Source organism: Saccopteryx bilineata, chromosome 3 (assembly GCF_036850765.1).
Source record: "Saccopteryx bilineata isolate mSacBil1 chromosome 3, mSacBil1_pri_phased_curated, whole genome shotgun sequence".
Classification (NCBI taxonomy): domain Eukaryota; kingdom Metazoa; phylum Chordata; class Mammalia; order Chiroptera; family Emballonuridae; genus Saccopteryx; species Saccopteryx bilineata.
Window position 1 is genome coordinate 183677475 of NC_089492.1, and position 12850 is coordinate 183690324.

Genomic DNA, 12850 nt, shown 5'->3' on the forward strand with positions numbered 1-12850 from the left:
CATCAGCCTCGCACATGCTGCTTCGCTTCTCCAAGCCTAAAGAGTCCCAGGCAAAGGAAAAGCAGCTCCCTTCGGATTGTTCTCTGGAGCCCCCACTGCCCAGAAGTGTAATTCCTGGACCAGCAGCATCAGTATGCACTAGGAGCTAGTTAGAAATGCAAACTCTCAGGTACCCCCACCCCACCCCAGCCCTACTGAGTTGGCACCTGTATTTTGACCAGGCCGATTTCCAGCCATGGTGCAGGAGAGCAGTGCCAGCAAGCATCACAGCCCCTCTCGCTTCCCAACAAACCTTCAAAAGACAAGTTAGGACCAGGAGGTTAAGTGATCAAGTTCTTTGCTTTACAGGACAAATACTCAGGCTTCTTAAGAAAGGAGTCAGACATCAGAGTAGAGTGGTCTGAGGCTCTTGCTTCTAGGCAATGACACCCCATAGGTTTCCTAAGGTAATGTTGCGATCTAAGGCTGCCTGGTAACTGATAAAACCCGGTGACTGAATGAGTTGCCAAGTTAATTCACATTCATCACTCCCAGATTATTAAAGGACAGATAGTTGGGTAATGCATTTTAGACATTCTTAAAACACTTTTGGAAGAAAAAAGTCCTGGCACACAAACGTTATCTAGAAAGTTAATTTTATTTATTTATTTATTTATTTATTTATTTACAGGGACAGAGAGAGAGAGAGAGTCAGATAAAGGAATAGATAGGGACAGACAGAACGGAGAGAGATGAGAAACATCAATCATTAGTTTTTTGTTGCGACACCTTAGTTGTTCATTGATTGCTTTCTCATATGTGCCGTGACCGCGGGCCTTCAGCAGACTAAGTAACCCCTTGCTCAAGCCAGTGACCTTGGGTCCAAACTGGTGAACTTTTTGCTCAAGCCAGATGAGCCCGCGCTCAAGCTGGCAACCTTGGGGTCTCGAACCTGGATCCTTCCTCATCCCAGTCCGACACTCTATCCACTGCGCCACTGCCTGGTCAGGCTAGAAAGTTAATTTATGTGCAGCAATCCTTTCTTCCCTGGTGCTACCAGATCTGTGAGGTTGTCCTATATCTCCCTAACTCTTATAATTTTCTGATGTGCTGACTCACCACCAGCCCCCACCCCAGCCAAACTAAGTATATATTTTGGGTGGTTGATAAAACACACAGGAGGCAAGAGAATGATTTTCTTAAGACTTCTTTTTTTTTTTGGATTTGTTTTTAAAGAAACTGCATACATCATCAGAGACAAACAATAATTTAAATACCATGCAGTTTCTGTATGTACAAAACCTTGGCCATAGAGATCCAGTTTAATTTGTATTCTATTTACATGGTCTTCTTCATACAGCCGTCATCTGTTAAATTAGAACACGAGAGAGCGCTCCTATACAAAGACAAACTATGTACAGACACCCAGGAAGCAACTGGAAAAAGCAACCGGTTTGGGGATTAACAGACAAATGGAAAGAGTCATTTAAAGTGACCTTTGCTCGTGGACTGTGCACAGGGGGAGCTGGAAATGTCATTCATCGCAGCACACACCACAATTTTCATTCAGCAAATATAAATACATGATCATAAGCGGGAGAAAAATAAACTCAGAGGTTTTCACTTTTCACATCTACCATCACATTGTTCGGTGTCTCTAATCTGATATAAAGGCTAAAGTTTTAATGGGTTTTCAGGGCTTTGAGGGCCTTTGGGAAGAAGAATGCAATTTTGAAAGAGCATGGGTCAGCCTATCAATGGCACTGTTCTGTCTTAGGTGGGATGGGGAGAAGCGGGCAATGCCTGATTTTCAGAAGGAAACATTTCGATCTGAGAAATTTCACATCTTTCCTTTCGTGATAATCCAGATGACAAGAGGAAATTTATACACAAAAAATAAACCTTGACTTCCAAACTGCAGCTTCCTCAGGAAAGTAACACACTGTAAACCAGCCAGGCCATCTCTCCCCCCCCACCCCCCACCCCTCATTAATTTGTCATCTTGGGAAGTAACACACATTGTCCAATTGTCATAACAATGTGGCAAAAGAGAAATTTGGATAGATTTCTATAAAGACCTCGAGATTTCAGGAAAGGACAGAGACAGCAGAGAGCCATCCTGTGGTCCACGGAGGCTGCTGAGCCACTTACAGAGGGTTTGAAACTGCCCACCTCTATGGTGGGTGCCCTCTGGTGCACCCAGAGCTCCTGCAAATGACTGCTGGAAAAGGTGCTCTGTGGGAACAGAAGTGGAAAATGTGCTCCATTTCTTCCATGCACACGTGGACTGCAAAAGTAGGGCACTTTGGGCAGAAGACCTGGACTGCTGGCTGGCTGCAGGGAAACTGATCTGGGCCTCATGTCTCTAGGCATCTGAAAGGCCTCAGAGCCAAGGCCGGCAGAGGACCCACTGGTCTTGGTGGGAGGAGTCCAGGTCATAGAATGAGTTCCCTTAGGACTCTCTCCTGGGCCGGGGAAAGCCTGACCATGGAGCCAGGGTGCTGAGAGCTGCCTGAAGCACAGCTGTGAGAAGACGTTCAGAATCAACTCCTGGCAAAGCAGGCACCTCCCTAGAACATGTGCCTGCCGTAGAGAAGCCAGATGAAAGAGCTCTACATCTTTTGTCACACCAGTAGTGCATTCAGGTGGCAGTAAGCCTTTTGGGAAGCCATGCTAAAATCCTGACCGCACACATTTTCCTGAACAGTATTTCTACCCATGTCAATAACTATTCAGATTCAGTGTTCAAAGTAAAAAAGATGTCATGATGGTGTCTTCCTGAGGCTGGGCAGTGGCGTGCTCACTCCAGGTGTTGCGAGGAAAGCTTATGACAGCTTTGCCACGGCTAGTGGGCACTGCCTGAGGAACTGTCCTGAGCCCCCCCCAAAATATGCACAGAGCCTGGGCTACTACTGGCCATAGGGGCCTGGAGTGCCTGCAGAAAAGTAAGTAGCCTCACCAATGGGTGTGCATCTCAAGAGTAACTTGCTTCCCATCCAGTTTTAGGTGGGGACAGGTGTATTTTTTTTTTTTTTTTTTTTTTTTTGTGAAGGCCAGGCTGGCATCTTTCTAAATCCTGAGCATGTGTGGTAGAGAGCAAACCATCACCTAGAAAGAGCGTGGTGATTCTGAGACCACTATGGAAGGCCAGGCAGAGTTTTGCAATGCAGGGCCCTACAAGCTCTGTCGGGGGAAAACAAAAGGAGCTGCAGTGAACAGTTCTTAGGATTTGGGACTTGTCCTTCCTCTCACTGCATCTGCTACCCTTGGTGTTCCTTGGGCAACAGAGCACTGCTTTCCTATGGTCCCACGGGAGTAGGACAGTTAGCGCCACATCCTCAGTCATCCTCACCAGCATCATGAGGGCAGGAGGGGTCCCACTGGATACATATGAGTGGGACAGTGCAGCACGAGACCGGCATGGTTGGTGTTTGCATGATACTGGCATGTGCCACACCCTGGAGCTTTTCCCTAGAAACTCTTCAGTGCAAAGAAAGGAGACTAGAAGAAGGCCATTGAGTGGGTCTAGAGTACCAGTCCATCAGTGACTGGATGACCAGTTTTTCCAGAATGGTTTCTGGCTTGCATGCATTGGTCCTATACTCAGAAGCCATTAACTTCCAAGCCATAGAGTCACCAGCCCTGGGACATGCAGAGAAAATGAAGACCATCAGCAAAGCAGTTCTAACTCCAGCCTTTATGCCCTTGGTATGGTCTTTGCGCTTGTACACATGATACCACAGACATCCCTTAGCAATGGCTGTTTGTGTGCAAAGCTCCTCATGACACTGGGCTGTTAATACAATGGGTCAGTTCATTTGAATCAAGCAAATGACAATTTTTGCCTTCTAAACCAGAGCTTCCTGGAAGGCAGCTCAGTTCCATCGGAGGGGCAGGGTGGGCACTCAGTGTCTGCCTTGCACACCTGGATCACTCACACTCTTAGGAGTGACAGACAGCCAACCACAGACCGCCCCAGATGAAGGGCTCTTCTCTTTTCTCTGCATGGAGCGGGGCTGGAGGGAGAAATCCCTGGGTCACTGAGGCAGTACTCCCTCTCAGCTCCTCCTCCTAAGAGGACTCCAAACCAGAAGCCATGTGCGGGGCTGGTGAGCTTGGCCAAGTCTAGAAGGCCAACCAGAGATTTGCTTCTGCAAGTCCTTCCAGGCCACACCCAGCGCCTCAGCTCTCTTTGGACTTAGGTGACAGACACTTTTGAGGAAGAGTCTCCCGAGATCCTGAGTGAGGCACCTGTCGGCCTGGCTGGAGAGGACCCAGGCTGCTCCTGGGCTGGCAGGTCTGGGAGGCTCCACCTGTACTCTCAGCCCTGCCAGGACTGGGACGGCACAGGGTCAGCAGTGGCGCCAGCAGCTCTGACCACGGAGCACTAACAAACAATCGCGTTTTTGCAAACAGAATCCTGATTGTGTTTACTCTTACTTTTCTTGTTTTTAAAAAAGGCAGTTCAGAAGATTTACATCATGATGGGGAAGTGAATAAATACCAGCACTTATGGTTCTTATAAATTTATGTTTTGAAGACAGCATAGCACTCAAGAAGAATCTGACTGTTAAGGTCGGTGAAACCTAGGAGAACAAATAATTAAATCAAGACCGAGTGGCGGCCAGAGGTGTCAGGTTCCACAAGCCAAGGTTCCCATCCAGAGGCACATCCCCACAGAACTCCTCAAGTGCCCAAGGCCCACTGAATTTGCCTTTGGTTCTGAAGTAGTCTAATCCGAACTCCTAGGGACTAATCAGATGGCTCTGGTGGCCCTCAGCCTGGACTCAGCAGCAAGAGGGAAACTCAACCTTGTGCCTCCGAGTCTCAGCACCATGTTTCTGAATGTTCACCAAGGGAGAGTGTCGCAAGAACGGTCAATGGTTCTGTTACTAACTAGCCAAGGGACCTTATATAAGCTCCTTATATCTCTCTGTGTTCAGTTTCCTCAAGCATATCCCAATGAAGTGGTGGTCAGCTCTCCCAGCATCCTTCTGGATCTGGCTGGAAAGTCAGTTTGCTGTCTCCCTTTCAAAGAGATCTTCTCCGCCTGCCTGCCCAGGGCTCTGCTCACCTCAGTCCAGTCTATTAGAAGTTAGTCACCTGCGACCCCCTACTGGGAGATCAGGGGAGGTTCTCACTCCTGCTGCTGGAAGCACAGCCCTGAACTAGGTTTGGCCTCTGCCAACTGCCTATAAATTGGTGATGGTCTTTTCTCCTTAGCTTAAGTTTTCGTAAAAACCCACTGTGGGGTTAGTGGTGGTCTGGTGCTTAGATCTTTAGTTTGAATGAGTTCAAAGCTAGGCTTTCAGAAGGGGGTTTTAAGCCTGGGGCTTAATACCCCCTCCCCCAGTTTCAGTAACCACAGTGAAAACTTAATGCTAACCTTCCTTTATCCCCTTCACTGTGCCCACCTCCACACAGTGCTCGTCCCAAGCAGATAGGCAGTTTGAGAGGGATAAAACACAACTCGATACTAACCTTGTTAGATGTCTACTCAATTCATGAACTTCCATTTCAGTGCTTTTAAATTCATTGAGCTCCTTTCGAATGGCAGCCTGGGAGAAGGAGAAGAAGCCCATGAATATGCAGAGGAGGCAGATGGGGATGAGTTCATTTTTTATTTTATTTTATTTCTAACAATATATCTATTTTTTCCTTTGAAAAAGCTGCACAAAATGGATTCTTTTACTGGGAGAAAAAAAAGTCACCTGAGATAGCGTCAACCTACCCTTAAATCTAAATTGCAAATGATTCTGTGTGGGATATTGACCAGAGCATCTTTTTCTTCCTGTTGTCACAGAGCTATTTTAGCTGGGCATCCATAGTGTGGGTACCCCTACCCCACACTCCTGGGCTCCAGAGTACACATTTAAATATCAACCTCTCATCTTCCTTTGGGAAACAATCTAAGCTCATCACAGCCATGGCAATGCTTCACAATGGAAACTTCTAGAAGGGGTGGATTGCCTCTCCCCCAACTGTTCCTTTGATTTATAAAGCCTCTGTTCTTTGACAACTCTGCTGATGCTGAGTTAACATTTTTCACCATTACGAGTATATGGGATAGTTTGAATAACCTCAGCATATTCTGAGTTAAACCTGAATGATCTCATCCTTACAGCACTGCCCACCCAGGGGAGGGCTGGGTAATCAGACTGCAAAGACAGGTGAGGAAATCAAGGATGTCTGGGGTTGAAGGAAACCTCACTTTTTCCTCAGGGGCTGAAGTTTTAAACAGGTGCCCATTTGCAGAGCTCTTTCTAAGGCTGATATTTTCTTTGATGGGACTATCAAAGCACCGAGGGTTTGAGGATGGAAAAGGCTTTAGGTAGTGTCAGAGTGGCTGGCCTCAGGAAGGAAGACATGCTAGTGTTTACGTGCCAGGCTATAAGCCTCAGAAAGGCACCACGTCCATTCGTCCATCCCCAGTGGCCTGGGAGGAACTGGACACTTTCTCCACCTGGACAGTTTCTCCTCAGAATTTGAGCATGTGCATGTGGAGTTGCCTTGTCCCTGACGTTGGCAACACCCTTACCTGTGGTAAGCAAGCATGCTGCAGCGGGAGTGTGAACAAAAGAGAATGAGGTACAGGGCTCGCTTATGCTGACATCTACAGACACAACTGCCTGGAGTGCGGGCTTTGCCTGCGCCCGTTCCTGGGTCGCCCAGGACGAGCTCCTGTACAGGGAGGAGACGAGTGCTATGTTTAAGAGGAGGACAGGGTTTTCCACTGGTCAGGATCTGTGGGGTTGAGCCCTGTGTGGGAGGCCATTTCCATAGGCCTCCAGCTCGGGCTACATCTGTTTCCCCGAATTGCGGCAGCTCCCCTGTGAGTCCCTGATCCAGCCAGCATGGGGGCTGCAGCTGACTGCCTCTGGTCTGGCATATAAAGAAGCCATGGCTCCGGGATGTGGCCAGCAGATGAGGTAGGACCCTTTTGGAGACAGTGCAGAGTACCTCAGAGTTGCCCACTGCCACATGTCCATTGGATTCAGTCATTATTTTAGACTATTTTTTAACAAAGGCCCTGAGCCCTCCAGTTCCTCATGGTGATTGGACTAGAATCATGAGCAATGACCAAGCAAGGTTTCATCTTAATACATGGTCTAGTGCACAGGTAGAAATGACTCATCATCAGCATCGCTGCGTTTCTTTTAAAAACAAACTCAGCTTCAGATTATTTCTGTTCTTTCTGCGTTCCACATGGATGAGGGTTTACTGCAATGAGGCATGTTTTGCTGCCTCTGTGATCTGTGTCCTGTGTTTCCCATTAGGTTACAAGAACTGCAAGCTCAATGACGCAGTCCCCTTTTGGTTCTGTGAGCCCCCACTGGGTGCTAAGGAGTGTGTGTACCCAGAGGGCTGCCACCAGCGGGCGCCTGCTGACGCTCTCCCCTCCATCACAGCTTCCCATGCCGCTCCCCTCTGTGCGTGGCGCAGGATACCTGGCAGTCCTGCGCCTTCTCCAGAGCAGTGGAGACTCAATGCAGTGGCCCCCGCTGATTACCTGGAGCACTGGGGAAAGGTGCTGGGGACACGGCCTGCCCAGTGGGCATGAGTGATCCATTACTGGGACTGTGACCATGGGTTGGCTGTTGGTTTTAACACAGCATCCCAGGCAGCAAGGGAGAAATCCAGGATCAGGGGTCAAGAGCAAGGTGCGGGGACCTGCCACCCCTCTGCTTACTTTGTCAGCAGCAGTGAGGCGGGTCCATGGCTTGTCGGCCCTGCGATCATAGTCCTGAGCATCCGCCACCTCCACGTAGTCGCTGAAGCGGATGAGGATCTTCCTCTCCCGAAGTTCTTCCACTGTGGGCCTCTGGCTGAGCTGCAGGACAACAGACATGGACATAGTCATCCAGAGAAGTTTAGATCGCTTGTCCATTCCTGAACTTATAGGTGTGTGTGCAAAATGAGGTCGAGAGAAGCCACTGAGGCATCACACAGCAAGGGAGGGGCAGGCCCAGGCAGGACCCAGGGCTCCTGACTCCTGCACCGGGACTCTTCAAGGACTCAGATGGGATGGGGTTATTATTCCTTGAGTTACCTCCAGGCCTATCCAGATGGACAGCCAGTGTGGCTAGGCTTCTCTTTCATAAACATCGCAGTGTCTTGGTCTTTATAAGCAGCTGTCCTTCTGTGGGTGTGGGTGTCCATTGAGCATTTCCCCACATCTGTCCTACTTCTCACATCAGGTGACAGAAATCTTACACAAAGATTTTGTCTTATTTTGGATTTGTGAGTCCACATCTGTGTGTCAAACTGTGTGCTCTCTGAAATATGTATGGGTTTGTGAAGATTTTTATATACATGTATTTCAGACACAAAACAGTGTATATGCAAGCTCTAGGTTATGCAGGTATGGGAAGGTGTTGACTAATGAGGTCAGAGGAGGCTCTGTCCCTCAAGAAGGTGAAATGAAAGGTCAGCCCAGCCAGGCTGGTATTACGCCAGGGTGGCTCGGGATGGGCCTCTGGATGGGTCTGCGGAGCGGGGACGAGACACGTGAGAAGAGAACTCATCCTTATTTATGCCTCTCCCAATGTCCCCCCCTGGCACCCTCTTTTGCTCTTTAACAACATGAGGCTGACGTTTCTAGTCTCTCTTCCTGTCACTAGGGTCACTTCCTCTGGTGGCCTTTTGTTAGGATGCTGTCGATTCATGTTTAAGCAATATTATTTAAAAGCAATGTTTCCTTCAAGCCCTAGACTGCATTTACTTCTATTAATAGAAGATGCAGTCAGATAGCATCTCACCACAAAGGCCCACAAACAAGCCACACAAGGGGCACAGCCACTCTGGCCACCTGATTCTTACCATGCAGCGGCCGTTCACACTCACTGGGGCCAGGGCGCAGAACTTGCTGCCAACCGGCCCACACGGGCAAGCACGACTAGATGCCCGCCTGCTGGTATTAAATGGGATGGTGTTGTGTCTGCAAGGCAGGACCAGTGCAGCCACAGTTCCCTCCTGGCCAGCGTTGAGAAGATCAGGGGATCAGAGGCCCCTAGGGCTGTGGCACGGGCCCACCTGCCTGGACCACATGCAGCTCTCCCTCAAGGTGGTTTTAGTTTGTCCCAGAGCAGCTCTGGTTTTCCTGGGATGGGACATTTCAGCATCAGTGCTGGCCCATCACAGGAAACCACATGGCTATGGCTCCCAGGCTCGACAGCCGGGATTGTTATAAACAAAAATGGTGGTCCAGCCTGACTAAGATATGAGTCTAGGGAGCTTCTGAACTATTATTAAAATACATAGAAACACTTAATGCTCCTCATATTTACACCAGATAAAGGAGGATTTCTATTCAAAATCCCCAGTGCATGTTGCTTAGGACTAGCAAGATTTACTCCAGGGTTTTGGACAAAAGATACTCTTTTCAAAGTGTTCCATGACATGAGAAAGGTTGTCAAGTATGGAATTATAGTTCATTTTTCTGGAAATCATGACCTGGATTTTACTAATAGACTGTCAACGGCAGAGTCTGGAGTGAAGAGACAACCGAATGCTAGCTCTGAACATCAAGGTCTAGTTTTCTTGTCCGAATCCCATGGGAATGCAAGACACGAGCTCTCCAAGTCAATAGGCACTGCGCCCAAGTGCTGAGGGAAGGAGTGGGGGCACTGACTTCTGCTGGGAGGGTCTCAGTTTGTGTGTGAACCAACTAACCTATGCTTGTCAGGACTCTGTGTGAGCTTGGGCTTGTGCCCCTGCTATGTAGGTCTTAGGAGATGTCCCTTTAGTTTGTGGCTGGTTATAGTCATCAGGGCATGTGACCCAAGGTCATTCCTCAGATACTGAGGAAGTGATCTTTGTGGCCAAAGTTGGCTTTCTAGGGATGATGCATGGGAAGAAGTGGTAGGGAGCAAGGGTTGCTGGCACTGTGTATCAATCGATGGCAGCAATAATATCATTTGCTACCAAATTCTCAACAGAAAAGTAAATTGAGACCCAAATTTCAGTATTAATATCACCTGACCCAAGTAGATTCCTCCCTCCCTCCCTCCCTCCCTTCCTTCCTTCCTTCCTTCCTTCCTGCCTTCCTTCCTTCCTTCCTTCCTCCCTTCCTTCCTTCCTTTCTCACATCTATTTATCCATTTATCTCATTTTATTTGGAAGGAGAAGGCAGTCATTTATTAAAAGAGCATAATTTTTAGGTGAGTATTGATTTGACTGAAGAAAATAACTGGTCTGTTGCTATCAGCATTGGCTGCTGTATTTGATTTTTCCTACTAGTACATTAAAATTAATAAAACTGTACTAAGGAAGTCCTTGGGCTGAGGGTCACTGAAAAGCAGCCACCACCACTGGCATATGGTCTCAGTATGATAAAGGCCCCAGAGAAAAAGAACTTGCCCAGAGTCAGGAGGTGGTGTGGGTTCCTTACCTGCTGGCAAGTCTACATTGCTGTGGACAAAAAGATGCGAAAGCTTCTTCTCTCCCTTCAAACAGTTATCCCTTCACTTCAACTCATTATTTCTAATTTCCCAAGCCAGTGCCGGGAAGGGAAAGGTGGAAATTACAAGGCAGTGTTCTTGGGGAGGAAGGACAGGAAGCCAGGAGGAGGAAGAGGCCTTTCTCTTGTGTTGGAGAACTGCAGAAACCTGGGCCTTTTCACAGTCCTGTCCCTCATGCAACCCTCCCCAGGGGGGACAGGGTGGGCTGGAGCCCTCCTCCCTCTCCTCCCTGACAAATCACGCAATTAGTCAAGTTTTTCTCTACAAAATTATATACTCTTTTTAAAGGGATAAGAATGAGATGGATGTTTAAGCATTTTCCTCTTACCAGTTTTTAGAAGCACTAAAGTTTAGAAGAATTTTCATGTACCAGCAATCAGCTCCAATGAACTTTATGAAAATTGTATGAAAAAATTTTTTCTGAACTGTCTAGATCTTTCTGTTTCAGAAATGAGCAATCACAATCATTTCAAGTTCACACTTACAACAGTTCACGCACCCTATACCCACCCTCCTCATTACTCAGTCTCAGGACAAAAGGTGCCCTGCACCCAAAGACTGCTTGGTCTTGAGAATGGAAAGAATCAGACCGAGACTGGGTTAAGTAAGGTCACTAGCTCCTATTATAGTTCCTCCCAGGGTGAGCTGGCCTGCCATTGGCCTTTCAGGCACTTGTCCTACTATTTTTAATGGGGGTGGCATTTACTTGTCTCTAGAAGTTTGAGATGCTCTGAGAGAAGAGTGTTGAGAAATACAAGTCATCACCTTAATAATTGGTATGATATTTATGGTATTTTAGGATTTTGGAATTTCTTCTTTTGCATAATATTTCTGGGGAGAAAAAATTCATTTATAAACTTTTTAAAAATTAATTTTAATGGGACTCTTAACTATCTTGAGATTTAAGAATCTTTCAAGATGGTCACTGTAGGAGGCTGATTAAAACTGCTCTCAGCCTGACCAGGCGGTGGCGCAGTGGATAGAGCATCGGACTGGGATGCCGAGGACCCAGGTTCGAGACCTCGAGGTCCCCAGCTTGAGCGTGGGCTCATCTGGTTTGAGCAAAAAGCTCACCAGCTTGGACCCAAGGTCGCTGGCTCTAGCAAGGGGTCACTCGGTCTGCTGAAGGCCCGCAGTCAAGGCACATATGAGAGAGCAATCAATGAACAACTAAGGTGTCGCAATGCGCAATGAGAAACTGATGATTGACTGCTTCTCATCTCTCCATTCCTGTCTGTCTGTCCCTGTCTATCCCTCTCTCTGACTCTCTCTCTGTCTCTGAAAAAAAAAAAAAAAACTGCTCTCATAAGACAGAATATAATATTATATCTTGTGTGTCATCAATTAATTAAATTTGTCAACATCCTCCAAGAATAGCCTCAGATAAGAGTTTATTATAAAGAGGCCACTTATGCAGAATTAAAGCCATTTGAGTCTATAGTGCATTGTCAAGCCATCTATTTTAGGGGTTAAATGTGTGTGTATATATATATATATATAAATTTATATATATAAATTCTAGCTTTATGTCTTTTTTCTAAGTGGTTTTCAAACATCCTCAAGAAGTTTATCAGTACTTTAGGCTTTTTCTTAATTCAGTACTCCAAATTGGATTTAGCATAATAAAGTCAAATAGCTTTTAGTTAATATAGTCAAGCAAAAAAAATTCTTATGTTCCCAAGGTCATAGCAAATAAATATGACATACTTGAGCTGCTGATTTGGACGAGCTTCCAACTGCTTGATGGGGTAATAGTACATTTTTTAAAATAAAATATTCACTATGATTGAAAATATAATGCACTTGACATCAAGTTGCTTGAGGGCAGGTGAATGTCACAAAATAAGTAACATAGAACGTCACCAAAGGACTGAAGTTCACGCAGCTGATCTGCCCATGGTCTCCTGGAGAGGTCCTGGAGAGTCATAGCTGCACACTCTGACAGTAGAGACGGAAACACGGATGTCGCTTCCCATGAGCCAGCAGCTGCAAGGCCCCTGCGGCCAGCAGAGGGCACAGGAGTGGAAGGCAGCCAGCCTCCCCTGTCCCAGCTCATGGGAGGACTTTCTCACCTTTCGAGTGAGCCTCCTCTTGATCTCTCTTTTCTCCTCTTGCTCCTCTTGTTCATTACGAGCTGAAAGAAACATTGAAGATGCTTTTGGTTTTGCCAACAGTGCTGCTCACAGGAGCACACTTGGAGGCTTCGAGGCTCTAGTCCAAGTACCTCACAGTTTGAAAGGGGAAGAGAAAGCTTTTTCCCACCCCAGCCATACTTCTGCCTGTGCGGACACTTTCCAAACAGCCTGCCTTGCTTCATTCAAATTGGTGGCTAGCAGGATGACCTTCTTACTTTGTTTTCTTTACATCACACGAGGTTTTGAGTCTCCAGGCAGAAAGGCTGGGAGAGAAAT

At 47.2% G+C, this 12850-nt stretch overlaps 1 protein-coding gene across 4 annotated transcripts in view; it reads right to left on the minus strand.

Moving 5' to 3' along the window:
- Positions 1–744: 744 nt before the first annotated feature.
- PHACTR1 (phosphatase and actin regulator 1) overlaps positions 745–12850 on the minus strand; it is a 657956-nt gene continuing 645850 nt past the window's right edge. For 3 of the 4 annotated variants that reach the window (XM_066268377.1, XM_066268376.1, XM_066268375.1), the window contains exons 10-13: positions 12512–12573; positions 7670–7810; positions 5461–5537; positions 746–4565 (exon numbers count right to left, since the gene is read on the minus strand). In XM_066268377.1, the coding sequence (XP_066124474.1) occupies positions 4550–4565; positions 5461–5537; positions 7670–7810; positions 12512–12573 (296 nt within the window). In that variant the 3' untranslated portion in view covers positions 746–4549. Of the gene's footprint in view, positions 4566–5460; positions 5538–7669; positions 7811–12511; positions 12574–12850 lie in introns of all 4 variants that reach the window. The other variant, XM_066268374.1, reaches the window with a different exon arrangement.